Source organism: Vigna unguiculata, chromosome 2, assembly GCF_037176805.1.
Source record: "Vigna unguiculata cultivar grain cowpea cultivar isolate G323 ecotype 2 chromosome 2, ASM3717680v1, whole genome shotgun sequence".
Taxonomy (NCBI): Eukaryota; Viridiplantae; Streptophyta; class Magnoliopsida; order Fabales; family Fabaceae; genus Vigna; species Vigna unguiculata.
The window spans coordinates 29,054,664-29,072,229 of record NC_140793.1 but is presented as its reverse complement, the minus strand read 5'-3'; the positions used below and the strand labels follow the sequence as shown (position 1 = coordinate 29,072,229).

The 17,566-nt window shown below is 30.5% G+C and overlaps 1 protein-coding gene across 3 annotated transcripts; it reads left to right on the top strand.

Annotated features, from left to right (window-relative positions):
* The first annotated feature begins 9,274 nt into the window (after positions 1-9,274).
* Positions 9,275-15,699, top strand: LOC114169552 (cyclin-dependent kinase F-4-like). 3 transcript variants are annotated; one of them, XM_028054793.2, is made up of 18 exons: positions 9,275-9,535; positions 9,612-9,660; positions 9,745-10,342; positions 10,431-10,509; positions 10,588-10,656; positions 10,750-10,839; positions 10,931-11,069; positions 12,246-12,348; positions 12,430-12,482; positions 12,588-12,654; positions 12,907-13,015; positions 13,141-13,206; positions 13,300-13,368; positions 13,474-13,534; positions 13,616-13,732; positions 14,260-14,291; positions 14,537-14,609; positions 15,253-15,699. In XM_028054793.2, the coding sequence occupies exons 3-18, from the start codon at positions 10,335-10,337 to the stop codon at positions 15,468-15,470; spliced, it is 1,353 nt and encodes a 450-aa protein (XP_027910594.1). In that variant the 5' UTR covers positions 9,275-9,535; positions 9,612-9,660; positions 9,745-10,334; the 3' UTR covers positions 15,471-15,699. The 3 variants fall into 3 exon arrangements, with proteins under 3 accessions (XP_027910594.1, XP_027910586.1, XP_027910557.1); XM_028054785.2 differs by having other exon boundaries at positions 9,275-9,478; positions 12,246-12,482; XM_028054756.2 differs by having other exon boundaries at positions 12,246-12,482.
* Positions 15,700-17,566: the final 1,867 nt, after the last annotated feature.

Here is a 17,566-nt window from a genome sequence, read left to right as displayed (position 1 = left end):
CTAGTGTTAATTTTTAAATAAAAACAGGAACCAAAAGAAAAATTAAACCTAAATATTTTTATTTTTTATTATATTTAATTTTATATTTTATTATATATTTACATTAAATGTTATGTTTAAATAAAAGAATTAAAAAAATTAATTTTTATTAATTTCAAATATATATTATCTTCAATTTAAAAATTTTAATAAATTTTAAATATATTTTTATATTATATATATATATATATACATATATATATATATATATATATATATATATATATATAAAAATCAAAATTTTGGGGGGGCCGGGGCCCCTCCCTGCCCCCACAGAGCTCCGCCTCTGGTCGTCTAGGTCTTAATTGAGGGCTCTGAACTGGATCGTCATCATCATTATCTTCATGTTGTTGTCTTTGGTTTATATCTTCCACCATTTGTGGCGGCATTGTTAGTTGATAATTGGTCTACTTATACTGGTCCAAGTTTAATGTCTGACCCTCACATGCGACACAACAAACCAGGAAGACAAACTACAACTCGTATCCACAACGAAATGGACCATTCGTTGCCAAATAAACCAAAGAAATGTTCTTTTTGCAGAAGTATTGGTCATAATAGAAGCAACTGCCCAAATAAATAGTGAAATTTTATTTTATGTAACTCTCGTATCTTTGGTTTACCAACTTTGTTGTTCACTTTTATTTTAATATATATCAACTAAAAAATTATTGGATCTTATATATTTGTTATTAAAAAACTCTTTTTTTTTCTTTTCTTTACTTTTTTATATCTCGGTACAATACAAATTTTAACTTTTTTATTCAATTTAATTTTATCATAATTCAATATTTTTTCTCTTTTCAATTTAACTTTTTCTTTGTTAATTACAACTATGAAGTCGTGCCATTATGACCAGACTTCCTTTATACCGAAAACACTAAAGTCGTGCCATAATGGCAAGACTTTCTTGAAAACCTAATACTGAAGTCGTGCCATTATGGCAAGACTTTCTTAATAACCCAATATTGAAGTCGTGCCAATATGGCAAGACTTTCTTAAAACCCTAATATTGAAGTCGTGCCATTATGGAAAGACTTCCTTAAAACCCATTACTGAAGTCGTGCCAATATGGCAAGACTTTCCTTGTTATGAAGTCGTCCCATTATAGGACGACTTTGATTATTCTCGTAATTAATTTAAGTGAAGTCGTCTCCGTTTGGTACGACTTCATGAAAAATATTAAAGTCTCTTCAATTTGAGACGACTTCAGCTCAAATTAATGAAAGTCGCCTTAATTTGGCACAATTTCTTTAAGATGAAGTCGTTCCGTTTTCTCACGACTTACCTCTGCCAGGAATTAAAAAAAAAAAATCTGCACCATTTTAGGAAATTGGGAAAAAAATTGCACCAATTTGAGAAAAAAACCAAAATAAGGACCACTTTTTATGACCCTAATAATGTTTAACATATTTAGGGATACGAAAATAATGTTTTGTACAATGTCATAATTTGAATATGAAATTACGAGAATGGTTGATAAATAAACATATTTATTGATTATGAATGTTAAGTATAATATAAGGTATATAAATTCAGATTTATCGTACTCATGAACACCCGTAAGAATTGGCAATATTTGCATAAGACCTTGTGAGGAATAGATAAATAGCAGGTGATGACAAGTCTAGCTTGTGATCAATAGCTCTTTCGTGTTAGATTCTTACATATAGTATACTCGTGTAAAGTTTTGTATTTGTGTCTAATATTTAACAAAAACTACACTTATTTAATATCTATCACAATATAGATAAATATTAAACTCGAACGATTTAAAAAAAAAGTGACATATTTTACGTGATATATAACTTATAAGACCATATTTTTGGATGAAAAAAAAAAGGTGTGAAATATCTTATATAATATAAATCATATTTGTTGATTAAATATAGTTGCAACAACAATGTTAAAAAAAATTATTTCAACGTGTAGCGTTAAAAATGAATAATTTAACATAAAGTAACACTATTCTGTGACTTATACTTTGGTAATAAATATTGTTGACAAAATTAGTTTATATAATCTTAAAAACAGGGCGGACAAAGATTCAGGAGTGTTAAATTAAAATTTTAATATATAAATTTATTTTTTTTAATTAAATAAAAAACTTTTAATTTTTTCTACTTAAACTAATTAATTTTGTGGAGTGGGAGTTCATAACATAGTTCAAAATACATTCCTTAAATTATACAAATTTCATCATGTGTAAAGAAAAACACAAAATACCATATTATACTAAAAATCTTAATCTATTTAAGAAAAAAACTGAACTGAAAAAAAATTTACAATTCAGTTTTAAAAAATTAAACCTCTAAAGTTGTAGTTTAGTTAGTTGCTTATTAACTAAACATCTAAAATTGCTTTGTTGATGAAACACATAGTTGCACGTAGGCATATAGATTAAAGGTCAAGACGAGTCTGACTAACCAAAGGTTGAGACGGTCGGTTGAGTCAAAGGTTGTGACGGGTTCATCAGAGTTAAAGGTCGAGACAGACCAGGTTGAATCAAAGGTCGAGACAGACCAGGTCGAATCAAAGGTCGAGACAAACCAGGTCGAATCGAAGGTCGAGACGGACCAGGCTGTGCCACGATCGAAATTTGGCTCAATTAGGTCACGGTCGAAGTTTGGTCGAATTCGACAGAGTCGACTCAAAATTTGGTAGAATTTGGCCAAGGCATCCCTAACCGAAATTCGGCCAAATTTGACTAAACCACCCTTTGCCAAAACTTGTTTGAGTTTGACCCAATCGATCTCGACCGAATTCGACTAAATCGGTCACGACTATAATTTTGTTGAATTCGGTCGAGTTTTCCTTAATCGAATTCAATCGAGTCAGCCCCAACTAAATTTAACCGAGTCAACTTTGATCGAAATTTAACCGAGTCAACCCCGTCAATATTTGGTGGAATCTGCTAGAGTCAGTTATAACTAAAATTTAGACGAATACGATCGAGTCAATAATGACCAAAATTTGGTCAAATTAAATCGAGTTGATCTCAACCGAATTCAACCAAGTTAATCTCGTCCAAAATTTGGCTAAATTCAACTAAATTTAACCGATCCATCCGAATTTGACCCAATCAACCTTGATAAAAAAATTGACCGAATAGCGAATTTGACCATTAGGTGTTCAAAAATAATTGGGTTAAATATGTTTTTCGTCCCTCAAGTTTTAGTGAATTTTGGAATTAGTCCTTCATCAAAACTTTATACCAATTTAGTTCTTCATCTTTCAAAATGCGTGAATTTAGTCCTTTTAATCAAATTTTATTAAGTTTATCTAACGTTTCAAGCACATTTCATGATAGTATTTAAGTTAACATTGAAGCAAAAATGTGTCAAACAGTGTAAATAATTTTAATACTATCATGAAATGCGCTTGAAACGTCAGATAAACTTAAGAAAATTCGGTTAAAAAGACTAAATTCATGCCTTTTGAAAGAGGAATGACTAAATTGGTCAAAATTTTTGATGAAGGACTAATTCTAAATTTCACTAAAACTTGAAGGACCAAAAACATATTTAACCCAAAATAATTTAACCATTTTTAGTGCAACATTGTTTGATAGAACAAAAAAATTATTCGGTTCACTTCGTTTAAACTAATTTTCGTTTCACTTCGCAAATTACTTTTTGCTTTTTGGTTCACAATATTTTTTAACACTTCATTTCATTTTGCCAACTCCTATTTATTATATCAGAATTTTTGGAAAAAAAAAGGAAGTAGGCATTTTACAATTTCATGGCCACCATTAAATCCCCACTAAATGAATATTATAATTTTCCTGATACTTCTTAACCACAAAATGACTGATAGAATAAATTTCTAACTTATTTGCTAAATAAGAAAAATAAAAAATAAGCATTATCATGATCTCATCAACTAGTCACGCAGGAGAAAAATATAAGCACAGGTGAGAAAAAAATTGTAATAAGATAAGATAGAGTACGAAAATTGATTGTAAATTACAACCTAACCTGGACAGCCAATCAGCCACAAACCTCTCCACCAATTAGATAGCCAGTGGCCACTATCCTCACCAAACTTCATCCATTATTGAATTTTCTGGTCCCAACTCTTAAAACATTATATATCCCTTTAAAACAAAATCCAACGAAAATATGAAATTTTACTAATAATGATTTGGAGAAACAATTATTTTGGTAATTAATACGTTGATGTTTTAGGCAATACTAATTTATTTTCTTAATCATCATATTTTTTTTACTGGTTCATATTTTTTAAAACTCATTATCATCATCAATCATTTTTAGGGTTTACACATGATTTATATTTATATTTCTTTTTTTGTTTGTTCTTGATTTTTTTTGTTTAATTTTCCCAAATTATTACAACTTATATTTACAGTATTCCGGAAACTATTTTACAAAAAATGAATACATTTCCAGAGTTTAGAATACTAACTCATTTAAACATTTTAAAAAATTATATTTTTAAGCTGATCAAGCATATATGAATTACAAAAGTACACACATAAGAAAACACAAATAGAGGCATATTCAATTTTGTGGATTGACAAAATATTTTCATATATATTGGTTTTTGAAACTTTTGTTTCGCTTTGCGTTAGGTTGGTTTAAGACATGCATAATATACTTGTTCAAATGAATAAATTACATTTTGGATAAATTTATCTCCAAATGCTCTTAACAAATGAAAATAAGTTTTCCAAAAAAAAAATAAATAAACGTCAATAAAAAATATTTGAACATGAAGAAGTTAATTTTTTAAGTTAATTTAATATAAATTAATTAACTTATGCAAATATTTTTTATTTTCTTCTCCTAACATATATTTATAGATAAATTAATCCTAACATATCGCAGTTCTTAAATGTTTTTGCACAAAATTCAATATCATATAATGTTTTTGCTCGGCTCTTTCAATAGTCTTTCCGACTCTAATGAGGTATTTTTTTTATATAAATCTTATTCGTTTACTAACATTTAAAAGATAATTTTTTCTTTAATTTATAAGTTTTAATCTGTTTCTGTTTTCAACTTGCTTTACTTGTTACTTTTATAAACAAAATGTTCTACGTAAGTACACGTTTTAAAAATTTTCTCAACATTGTACTGTAGTTTTCTTCAAAATTAGAAGTTTTCTTTTATTAAGGGGAAAAAAACATCATACTACTCTGTTTTTCTTTTATGACTTCTAACTTTTATTTTCATCCATCACTCTTAATTTTAGTTCTTTTTATTTTTTTATTATACAGTTTTTCTGTTTTTATATACTACAATTTTGATTACTTTAAACCTCTGTTGTCATCACAGAAAATTTTTAACATTTTTTTCTTCCTTAGCTTTATCATGTTTTTCCTCCTTAAACCTTTTTAAAAAATTTGCTTACTCATTTTAAAGATCATCTCATTCTTTTAAAATCCATCGTACCTTTTTATCATTGTCAATCACTTTTACATTTTTTTAATCGCTCAACGTTAGTATTTTATCTAATACAAAACTATTTATATTAGAAGTTTAATTATTTTCAAAATCACGGTTTCATTAAAAAAAAAAACTATTTCACAACTTTTTTTCTAAACTGTTTAACTGATTTATCACATTTAATTGAAAACATATTTGTAACTGAATTCTCTTTAAATTATTAATTAATGTTACTACAATATGAATGATGTATTCATTTCTCCAAAAAAAAAAGTAATTTTGATGTTACGCTTAAGTTATAAATTAGTTACTATACATTGTATATTGTCTTACAAGATAGGTCATATATACATATATTAAATTATGATCTTAAAATGAATCAATTCAATTTTTTTAAGTCGAATTATTACATCTGAGATAAAATAAAAAATAAAAAAAAGTCAGTTCAATCCAATATTTTAATTTTTGGAATAACAAATTTTCAGATTTGACCCATTGCATATGTTAATAGATTAACTCACTTTCACTTAAATATGTTTCTTCTTTCAATTTATTTATTAAATATTTTTATGAAAGTAGTTAAAAATTAGAGTGTCATCTTGTACAATTTAACAATAGGGTGACTTAAAACTTTGAGAGACCTAAAACAAACTTAAATAACAAAGTATCTTATTTAAAAATTATTTTTCAAATATTTTTTTATGCAAATTATTTATTAAATTGTTAAAATTAATTTCATTTAACATTTATATTTTAATAAGGGTAATTTGTTTTATCTTTTTAAATGTTTTTAATCATTATCCTGAGTTGAGGATTAAACTTATTATCATTACTAACTTCAGTTACTACTTCTCTGCCTCTATTGTTGCTTTCATATATCCTTTTTGTGATGGAATTAAAGCCTCAACTTTTACTTTGAATGTTTGAATAGTCTTGATTCAATTTTTTTAGTTGACATTCTATATATTTTTATATAAAATAAAAAATTATAATATATAAGCACTACTAAAAATAAGTATATGAAATTAATGAGTTAAAACAATAAAACTTGGTTTTGGTTGCCAAGAAAGTAGATTCGATTGTAAACTTGTAAGTCCCAAGTCTCTTTCTCTTCCTCAAATCTCAATTTTTTCATATTTTGAAATTAATCATTAATAAAAACAATTAAAAAAATTATGTTCTTCTTAGCTATAACCTTAAACCCTAATCCCTAAAGAAAACTAGACAAAAGAAAAATAATTCTAATCCTAATACAAATTCAGTAAATAGAATAAAAACAATATCAACACAAATAAAAAGAAAACATACTAACCATAAATGAGAATAACTTAAACTATAAGAAAACAAGAAGATGCAGGAAGGTAAATTAGTAAATGCAAAATCATAATAAAAGAAGAAAATAAAATCAAAATTAAGGTCATATAAAGAGAAAAATCAAAGTTGAAGTCACATAACTATAACTATGACTATAAGATCTAGAAAAGATAGAACTAAAATTGAAATCACAAGTAGAAAAAAAAAATCAAAATATATTATAAGAGAATAAAAAAAATAATCATTTTCTCTCTTAAACTAAATTATAATTTATTAAAAAAAAGTTTAACTCATTAAATATTTATTTTAATACCAATAAAAATAACAGTCAATAATAACAATTTTATTTTATTTTATTCTCAAATATAAACTTATTTTATTTCAATAGACTTATATTAATATTAATTTTTGTAGGCTTTCTTTATCTTACAAATAATTTGATAATTAATTCAATAAAAGTACATCAACAATGCTTTTTATTTACTTTTTAAAACATAGTTTAATAATTAATTCAATAAAAAATATTAGTACTAAAAAAATTTACTGAAGACCTAAGACAATGCTTTACCTGTTTTATAATTCAGCTCGTCTTTCTTAACAAATAAATAAATTAAATATTTAAATTTTATTATTAAATAATATTTTAATGTTTAAAAAATTTAAATGGTCAACCGAAATAATAAATAATTATAACAATACTTATGATAAATGATGAAAAGATAATAAAGGATTGCTGTCAATAAATTATTGCCAACTCCATCTCTAAATTGATTCAAACCAGTTCAATTTACTAATTATGTGAATCAAATTCAATTTAATTTGATCCACAGCTATAATTGTTTTCCAATTCAATTTATCAATTAAGTGAATCAATTTAATTTGATTTGATCCACAACTATAACTTTTTTCCAATCTAACTTTGAATTCTGGTGTGCGAGTTAACTTAGATATTTTGAATCTTGTTTTCTTTTGAGTTGTAGGTTAAAGTTATTTTTTAAAATTTAAACTATGATTTTATTAATGTCTAAAATCAAGATAAAAATTAAATATATAATTGTGTATTAAATTTAAATATGTAATCTATAATTAGTTTATTCTTAAAATTTGAATGTAAATTATATGTGAAGTAATATTACGTTCGCATAATGTATATGATGATTATATGTGATGTGAACAAGATTATACATAGGTGCAGCATGATGATACAGTGATGATTTGAGATATTAGAATCAGATTAAGGCATGATTACACTTACATGAGTGGCAAAACATAGACTAAAAATTGATGGATTGAAATATGTTTGAAAAAAAAAAATGTTTGCAACATCATTATGAATGTGTTATATTAAAAAATAAAAAAATAGAGAATAAATTATTATATAAAAATATTAGATCTGAAATAAAAAATGTAGGTGTGACGTGGAGGGAATAGAGGGTGTCGTAGCCACGCGGAGAAGACAAAATGTAAATAGGAATAAGAGTTGGAGTCGAAGACAAGAAAAACAAGGAATGAAGGCGGTGACCAAGGCCCACCCAAAACGCATAAATTAGGTCTCAACCTTTTTTCTAATTCCCTATATTTCATCATTCGCACCAATCCAAACCCAAGAAAGAGAAAAACAGAAAAGCTTCGTTTAGGAAGAACAACAAGAAGCTCTGGATTCCGCCTCTTCCCGTCCTTCGAGACGGTTGTTATGCTGCGTGCTTTTCAGGTCTCATCCTCTTTCCTTCTCTCCCTCTTCTCTCAGATCCGATCCGATCAGATCCCTTTCGGATCCTTTCGATTGGCTTTTCGCTTTAATTTTACCGTCGTTTATGATTTTCCTTTTTTATTTCGTTAGGCTTTTGACTGTTGACCGTCGACGAATTCAATTTGTTTGTTCAATTGATTCTGGTTGTTAGGTGATTACGCGTTCGTTGAATTTGACTTTCTTGATGGATTTTTCGCTTTTGTTTTCTAGGTTTTGTTTTCTTTTTGTGCTTTGGTGTTAGTTGGGGATTCGAGATAGGATTCTGGTTCTCGAAATTCGTATGGATTGTAGTTGATGTATTATTCCGTCATAGGTGATAATTTTTTGTGATATTAGATTATTTATGCTTCTGCTTTCTGGAATTTTAAGTTTTATCCGATGGAAACATTAATAATCAATTCCTAGAACTGCTTGTAGGCTATTTTACGCGTTGTAATTTCGATTCTTGAATTTAGTTCCTTGACTGATAATTTTGCCTTTTTTTTCCTGGAAAACTTGCAATCTTTGCACAGGATTTTCGAATTTTAATTGTTTGAGGTGAGTGTAAATGCAATTAATTTTACTTACTTGGTTAGAGACTCTGAAACTTCATCGCGAATTTGTTGTAGCATCTGAAACTAATAGTTGCCTGACTTCAGACGTCATTCATGTTTTTTGTTGATTTTTTTTCTTTGTATTGGTCGTGTAATGTGAAAGAAAATTGAATATTGAATTTTTATAAATCTAACCCTCAAGCCTTCTCCGTGTTCTTTAATCGTAGGTTGGTCTGGGTTTGAATCTAAAGGATCGTGATTTATATTTTGAGACATGGAGGGAGTTTGTTTCTGGACAAATTGCTACCAGTATCGGTTTTTTGCATTCCAAGAAGTGCTTGATTGGCGATTTTTCATCCTTGGAGATTTTCTTCGGGTTTCCTTTGTTAATTGCACTTAGTGTTCTGCTCCCGTTTGATGATCAGCACAGGGTACGTGATGCTACTTTCTTCTGATACAGGTGCTGCATCTTTAGTGCACTTGTGCAAGTAAGCGCTTATTCTTTTTCTTCTTTGCAAAACACCAATCCCAAAAAGAAGTTTCTTGATAAGTGTTCTTTGGCAGTGCATTGCTGACCCATCATTCTGTTAAAACTTCCGGTAAATCCTCTTGGGTAAGGTTTCTAACGTGAAGAACCTCTAGAACGTCTTCCGTTTCTACTATAAAAATATTTACTAGCCTATTTTTTCTTCTACAGGGCTGAAACATATAGATCCGTGACTGAATATTGGATTCTGCCTGCATATTTTGAGTGAAGCATTTGCATTGAATCTGTTCGAACTGTAGTTATTGAGATAGCCTCCTTGTTGCTCTTCATGGGTATTGTTGCTGAATAACACATCAGTTGCCCGAAGTTTCTGAAGCAAATCCTACTTTGATTAGATGAAGTAGATTATATTGTAGTTCTGAAGTCTTGGGTCACGGTGATATTAGCTAGTGGGAGAATAATGCTACTGCTTTGATCAGTCATTATAGTGGGACCTGAGAAGTGTCCGTATGATCCCTGGTTCTTGTTCATTTCCACCACCTTTACTCTGCAACCATTTCGAAGCCGTGGGTCTATTAATAAATAAAGCTGTGCAGCCCGTCCATCTGAAAGTTTCTGCTTCTATGCCCTCTTTTGCTACGACAGAAAATTGATGGTGGATTTTGCTGGACCAGCAGGAACCTGTTAATATTTTATACAGCTCTGAGCATCATCTACACGAGATAAATGCCATTTATCCTTTGCGTTTTTGTTTACATTTGTTGAATAAAGAAAGTGCTGCTTAGTGTTCCCTGGGAACAATGGAGAGGTGATTACTTTTTCCCTTTTTTGCAGAACTTACCGTTTCCTCTTTTGTTTTCTGTTAAATTTCTTAATACATTTCACTGCCAATACAGGTACAACTTAATTAAGGAAGTTGGTGATGGGACTTTTGGGAGTGTGTGGAGAGCTATAAACAAACAGACTGGTGAAGTTGTAAGTATGCTTTAACTTACATGATGGAGTTGCTCTATTTGAGGTCGGATGAGGTCCTAATAAGTAGTAAAACTGCAGGTTGCTATCAAGAAGATGAAGAAGAAGTATTACTCTTGGGAGGAGTGTGTAAACCTAAGAGAAGTCAAGGTTTCACATCTTGCTTATCTTTCTTAAAGCCTTTTTTTTGTCATGAATTGTTGAAAATTTATAATTAATCTCTAATTTCACCCGTGTTGGCAGTCGTTGCGAAAAATGAACCACCCAAATATTGTCAAGCTGAAGGAAGTTATTCGAGAAAGTGACATTTTGTACTTTGTTTTTGAATACATGGTGAGTGATTAAAGTTCTTGGTAGAGAAGTACTTGGTTGGATAATGCAGGATCTTATAGACTAATTTTAGTGTCAATTTGGGGTGATGTAGGAATGCAACCTATACCAGCTTATGAAAGATAGGGAAAAACTGTTTTCTGAAGGTGAAGTTAGGAATTGGTGTTTTCAAGTTTTCCAAGGTCTTGCTTACATGCACCAGCGTGGATACTTCCATCGTGACCTGAAGCCCGGTACTTATTCACAATTTCCTCTAAAATCTGTTAGATTATGCTTTTTTGATTGAAGGGGAGAGTTAGTCTATAACTTCTATAATTATATTATATAGAAAGGAGATTTTTTTTTTTTGTATATGTTTTATTTTCCAATATATCCTTTAAACTATGTAAAACTACTTTATTTATTTTCTTGTCGTTATCGCTTTTAAAATAACCATCCCGACTTATCCTCTCACTTTCTGACTCCATTTTGTTTTTTTTAAGTTCCAAATTTTCTACCCCCCGCATCCCAACGGATGACTTCAATATTTTATCTCAAATTTAAATCTCTTAAATAATTTTTGAAATTTAAACTAAGCAACAAAAAATAAATATGTATTAAAAATATATTAATTTTGGAATTAATATACACATTAATATGTAGAATAATAGAAGTTATTACAACAATTAAATTTTGACTCAATAAAATAAGACGGACTGATAAGAATGCAGACACGTATGTGCTAATACGCATGTGGTGTTTTCGTTATGTTATAAACTATATATAAACTATATATGAAGACATTTTTGTTCACAAAATATACCATTTAATCTAGGTAAAACCACTTTATTTATTTTCTTCTGCCTTATGTCCTTCATACTAACTGTAAAATTATTCTTTCGTACTCAGGTTCAATCTGTTTTTTGTAATTTCCCCTTCACAATAACTGTAAAAAAGTATTTTTTTCATAATCAGGTTCTATTTGTTTTATAATTTCCATGTTCTTTACACTCATATTTCCCATTTGTTCTTTCTCTAATTGATGACTTTAAATTCCTTTCATATTAATTCTAATTCTAATTTTCTTAAGTGGTATCTCATATCTAAACAAAACAGCATAAAAGTAATTTAATTAAATAAATATATATTGGAATTTTACCCAGTAAAATAAAATAGTACGTGTTTTCACTAGTTTCTATTACGTATATCATGTAATGTATATTTTGCTAGAAGTTTCTTATACTCTGTTTTTCTCTGGTTAACGTGGTTATATGCATTTTCTATTTTGACTTGTTAAATGCCTCATTAGATGAACAGAACTCTCTATTGTGAGACATAAATAAACAAACTGACAGCATGGTCTGCTGTTTATATCCTTATTCTGTCGCAAATGTTTCTGCTTTGACCCAATGAATGCTGATATGGTGCAGAAAACTTGCTGGTTACCAAGGATATCATCAAAATTGCTGATTTTGGCCTAGCTCGAGAGATCACTTCACAACCACCCTACACTGAATATGTCTCCACACGATGGTATGTGTCATTCACTTTCAATAGATGTTTCACATTCTGTTTTAGGTGTGCAATAACATGCGTGACTGCCTTCCTGTTTAGGTACCGTGCTCCTGAAGTGTTGCTTCAGTCTTATATGTATACTTCTAAAGTTGGTGAGTGGTTGATTGGGCAACAATTGTCATTTATTTTTGTCACTGATACGTTTTTTCAAGTGTCGATTGTTAGTACCTCTTTATTAACATTTTTTTCCCTTCTAGACATGTGGGCAATGGGTGCTATAATGGCTGAGCTTTTCTCTCTACGTCCCCTTTTCCCAGGTGTCAGGTATTAGTTTCTCACTTGCTGCTGCCGCCCCCCCCCCCCCCCCCACACACACACACACCACCACCAAACACCTAATGATGAATTTTTAACTGAGAAATAGAAAATAGATATTCATGATGGAAAACAAAATTTCACCTGTAACTTAATAAAATCTAATGTTTACAATGTTTATTTGCTTAAAAGTGGTATTTCTAAAGCAGTCCTGATCAGCAACTGGATGTCATATGTAATCTGTTTCTCTGTGACATGCAGTGAAGCAGATGAGATATACAAAATATGTGGTGTGATAGGCAGTCCAACTCATGAATCTTGGGATGATGGACTCAAGCTTGCAAGGGACATCAACTACCAATTTCCGCAGGTTAGATTTAACCCGATCTTGCTATGTTTAGTAGTTAGCATCTAGGATGGTAGTTGCGTAATTAATTTACTATGTATGATGGCATTTCTTCTAATCACTTTATATGCCTTTTGTACTTTCTATAGCTTGCCGGTGTGCATCTTTCTGCACTGATCCCGTCTGCAAGCGATGATGCAATCAGCCTTATCACAGTAAGTAATTTTGGTATATTGGCTAGTTGCTTAGGCCTGTGAGCCATTGATCAACAAATAGTGTGTTATTCATTTTCTTTTCTGTTAATGCAGTCACTTTGCTCCTGGGATCCCTGCAAGAGGCCAACAGCTTCCGAGGCCCTTCAGCATCCTTTCTTTCAGGTGGTTTTTTAACCAGTTAATGTTTTGTTCATTTTCTTTTTTGGCAAGAAGTTATCTTCTTTTTACTTTACAATCTGTCTTATTGGGACTTTGTATTTGTTGTAGAGTTGCTTCTATATTCCTCCATCCCTTCGCAGCAGAGCAGTAGCCAGAACTCCACCATCCGGTTTGTGTATTATTTATTTGTTAGCTAGGGACGTGTTTATTGTGCAATTGAATGGGGATCATTATTGTCCTTTCTTTCCAGCTGGAACCAGAGGAGCGCTGGATCATCAAGGGGTCAAGAGATATTCCGGTGCTTTATCCAATTCAAAGGCCACCAATAATTTTTCTTCCCAGAAATTACATCCTCCTTTAGCTTCAGGTGACCGACCTATTACATTTTTATTGATTAGAACATTGCATGTGTTCTTTCCATTAATTTTCCTGTGGAGCAACAGGAACCCAAATGAAAGTTTCTGAATAGGAAAACCTAATCATTAGGGAAACGAAAAGTAAAATATTTTACTGTTCTACGTTGATTTGTATATAAATTAACTACCCATGCTTATAATTCTTAGTAAGTAATGATTATGATGTTCAATACAGAAATATTTTGAACCTTTTGACTATATTTCAACACGGTTAGCAAGTTAGTGGTGCATTCTTATTATAGATTTAGTGTAAAATATAAGTCGACACGTTTGGGTTAGCTTGATTACTTTGAAGAGAATTCAATTATATTATGATTTGGTGTAAAATATCTGTTTGTTTATACAGAAATATCTTATCAACATAAAAGGTTTTCCCCGTTGGATTTATGTATATAATAAATAGGTTGTTTTTGGTTAGTGAAATACTCTATTTGTGAATGTGAAGACCGTTGTTCTCATCTAATCAAGAATGTTACAGGTGTGCAACGGAAGCTGGATATGGTAAATCAGGTGAGCTATTCTCTTAACATGCTTTTGTTCTTTCCACCCCTCTCACTGACTAGCCCTCTATACTTTCTTTTTACTCCAAGATTTAAAAAACATGATAACCAAATGTATTTGAAGTCCTTTTACATATTATTTGTGTACGAGGCTTATTTGTCATCTCTGATAGACTAATATCTTTATCCTAAGCTGGTTCCTTCCACGTTAAATCAATCTGTCATGCCAACGATTGCTATCTGTTTCTTCTGTAGGATGGAATTAAGAATGAAAAACCTATGAGGAGTACTAAACCAAAGTATCGACAGCCAGGAAAGGACAGCCCAAGTAAGCTTTTAAGTTTCGGGTATTTTAATTATTTTATCAAGTAGGGGTGTACCATGTAACAGGTTCGAACTGAATTGTTTTGAAATCGAACTGGTTTGGAAAAAACTGATTGTAAAAAAGAAATTTGACTGAGAAGCGTTCTAATTTTTGGCCTGTTTAGAACCTGGTATGAAAAAACCAACGGGTTTAAAACCGTTTTTATTTTAAAATTGTTGCCATCATTTGTTGTCTTAGGCCTAGTTTGGAGTTTTGTGATAAAAACCAACTGGTATAGAAATAGGTACTGAATTATATTCACTGGGACTGGTAAATACCAGATTAGAAACTGAAACAGGGCAACACCATGCTTACTTATAAGAGGTCTAACACTTTGTTTCACATCTATGCAGTAAATTAATTAAAAAAGCTATTGAAATTACGAAGTTACAAAGCTATGTATTTTTCCTCGTTTATTCACCGTAGTTTACAATGCTACTCCCTGACTAGTCAACAGATAATATAAAATCCACTTTAGCTTGATTGAAATGATATGAACTGCAAGTGTTTTTCTAATTCTTGGAATTGATTGGCATTATTTTTGAGAGATTTGTTTTGTCATTGTGTTGATTATTGTTTATGGAAAACTGTGTTTGGTTGTTGGCAGCATCTATGAACAAGGGGAGGTATGCACGTGGGGTTTCAGAAGCAGCTGAGAAATTGGGCAATTTGTCTGTTAGTAGTAGAAGACAATCAATGGGACATCCCCGTCCTCCACCAATGAAGGCTGGAGTGAATTGGATGTCTGAATCTGGAAACTTCATCCTTGGATCCGCCCAGCAGATTCAGACTGGAAGAACTTTCACCAGAAAAGTTGCCGGATGAGTAAATATGGGACACCCTACTACAGTGCATGCTCAATGTTTGTGTGAATGTCCTTGTCCTTAAGTATATGTGTGTTTAGACTATTTTATGGCTTTGGCCACCTCTAAACTACAAAACTATTATGTATTATTGCCTGTGTTGTGAGTTGTTGGTAATCGTCTCGTACCTGTGGGACATGCAGAGCTAAACTGATACTTTAAACTATAAATAAACTTTTCCCTACTTCGAATTTGGACGAATTGTACCATTACATGGGATGGGACACCGTCTTTTTATTTGCCTATATTCTGTATACAAGGTAATAATATCTATAATAATAATAACAATAATAATTCCCACAAGTTATTTTTGTTTTTCATTTATACAAGTTGATCGCTTGATACACTGAATCTTGGCTTTATATTAATGTTCGTTCATACTGCCATATTCTTCTGTAATTAATATGTAAGATTAGTAGAACAGAAATTATATATGTTATTTTATATAAGCATCTCTCTTTCTTTGCACTTTATTAATTCCTTTGCTGAGAATAAACTTAACTTTTTCTTTTCCCTTTTCATTTATTTTTTGTTTTCTGTTTGCTCTCATCTTGCTCATATAGTTTTCTCTCTGGATTCATCTTATTCATGTAATAGTTGGTACCTAATATTGTTGTAAGCGACATTACAAAAAAGTCAAGATGGTATCAGAATTCTTCATGTACGTCTTTAACTATCTTGTTTCTTTCTTTTTCTTGTTTTTTTTTTTCTTTTCACCCTGAGTGAATAATCAACTAATTATTTTTCTATTCATAGTTTTCTAAATCGATCCCAATGAGAATCTGACCATCCCTTTGGTTTCTCATGTCCTATTATCACTGACTTAAATGCCAAAATTAAGTTGAATTCATTCATTTTAGGTCGAATCATTTACAAGTGATTTCCATGATTATGCAAAGAAAAAGTGAATATCATGTAATGCAATTTCTTAGGGGTTTGAATGATCAATATGACAATGTCCAATTATAAGGTCGTTTTAATGGATCCAATGCCACATTCTAAAATCTTCTCTAATGTAGTACAACAGTGACGACAATTCACATAAATACTTTTCTCACTGGTGTGGAAGATAAATGTTGTTGCACCTGTGACTAGTCATTATGGGAAAACAGGTCACACCGAATCCACTTGTTACAGGAAACATGAATTTCCGTCAATTTATGAGAACAAGAATTTCGAGATATGCATTCAAAGAATGACCATTTGAGGTTTACAGTGGAAGAAGTAATATTGTCAATATTCTAAATATCAAGTAAGATTAACACAACAATACTCAGAAAATAATTTTTCTGCAGAAAAAACTCAATCCCTCACAAAGTCCCCACGCTTAGTGCGTTCACCATCTATTTTGTTTTGTTCTTTTTGCTCAAATGCATCATACTCAAGCGAGTTTTTCAAATTTTCGTATTTCTTTTTTTATAAACACATCTCCCTCCTCTCTCTTGTGATTCAGCTACACTATTTGTAAAGAATAAACTTTATTGTCTTTATTTTCTCTTTTCTTCTAATTTTCTTTTTCTGCTCGTCATTTTGCTAATGAATTTTTTTTTCTCTTTATTCATCTTACGCTCATACTATCGTGGTTGGTACTCAATTCAATTTGCAATAGAGAAACTGCAGAAAGTCTAGGTACAGTCACGAGTTTTCATACAATAAGGTCAAATTTTGTTGTTATTGGCGAAACATATGTTGTTGCGTAGTACTTTGTCCAAAAAAGATACAAGGCTCCTTATACATTATTCGGGAACACATTCGTTGAATCAACTTCTTTTATCATCGATCATTTAATTTCAAGTGTTTGATACCCACTTGTTTAATATCCGTTGTCTTAGTATTGTGATGTTATATGTTAGTTTTTAATATGGTGGATGCCTCATGTATTATATAAGACTCAATTTTATTTTAAGTAAATGGACTTAATTTCAATGAGTAAGGATTCATAGTCAGTGTACTTATTACCTTCAGAACTTCTTTCCAATCATTTACTTTCATTTTGTCTTATTTTTTAAAAGTAGTTTACCTCCTTCCTCCCAATTTTTTGAAGTAGAAGTTGTGCTT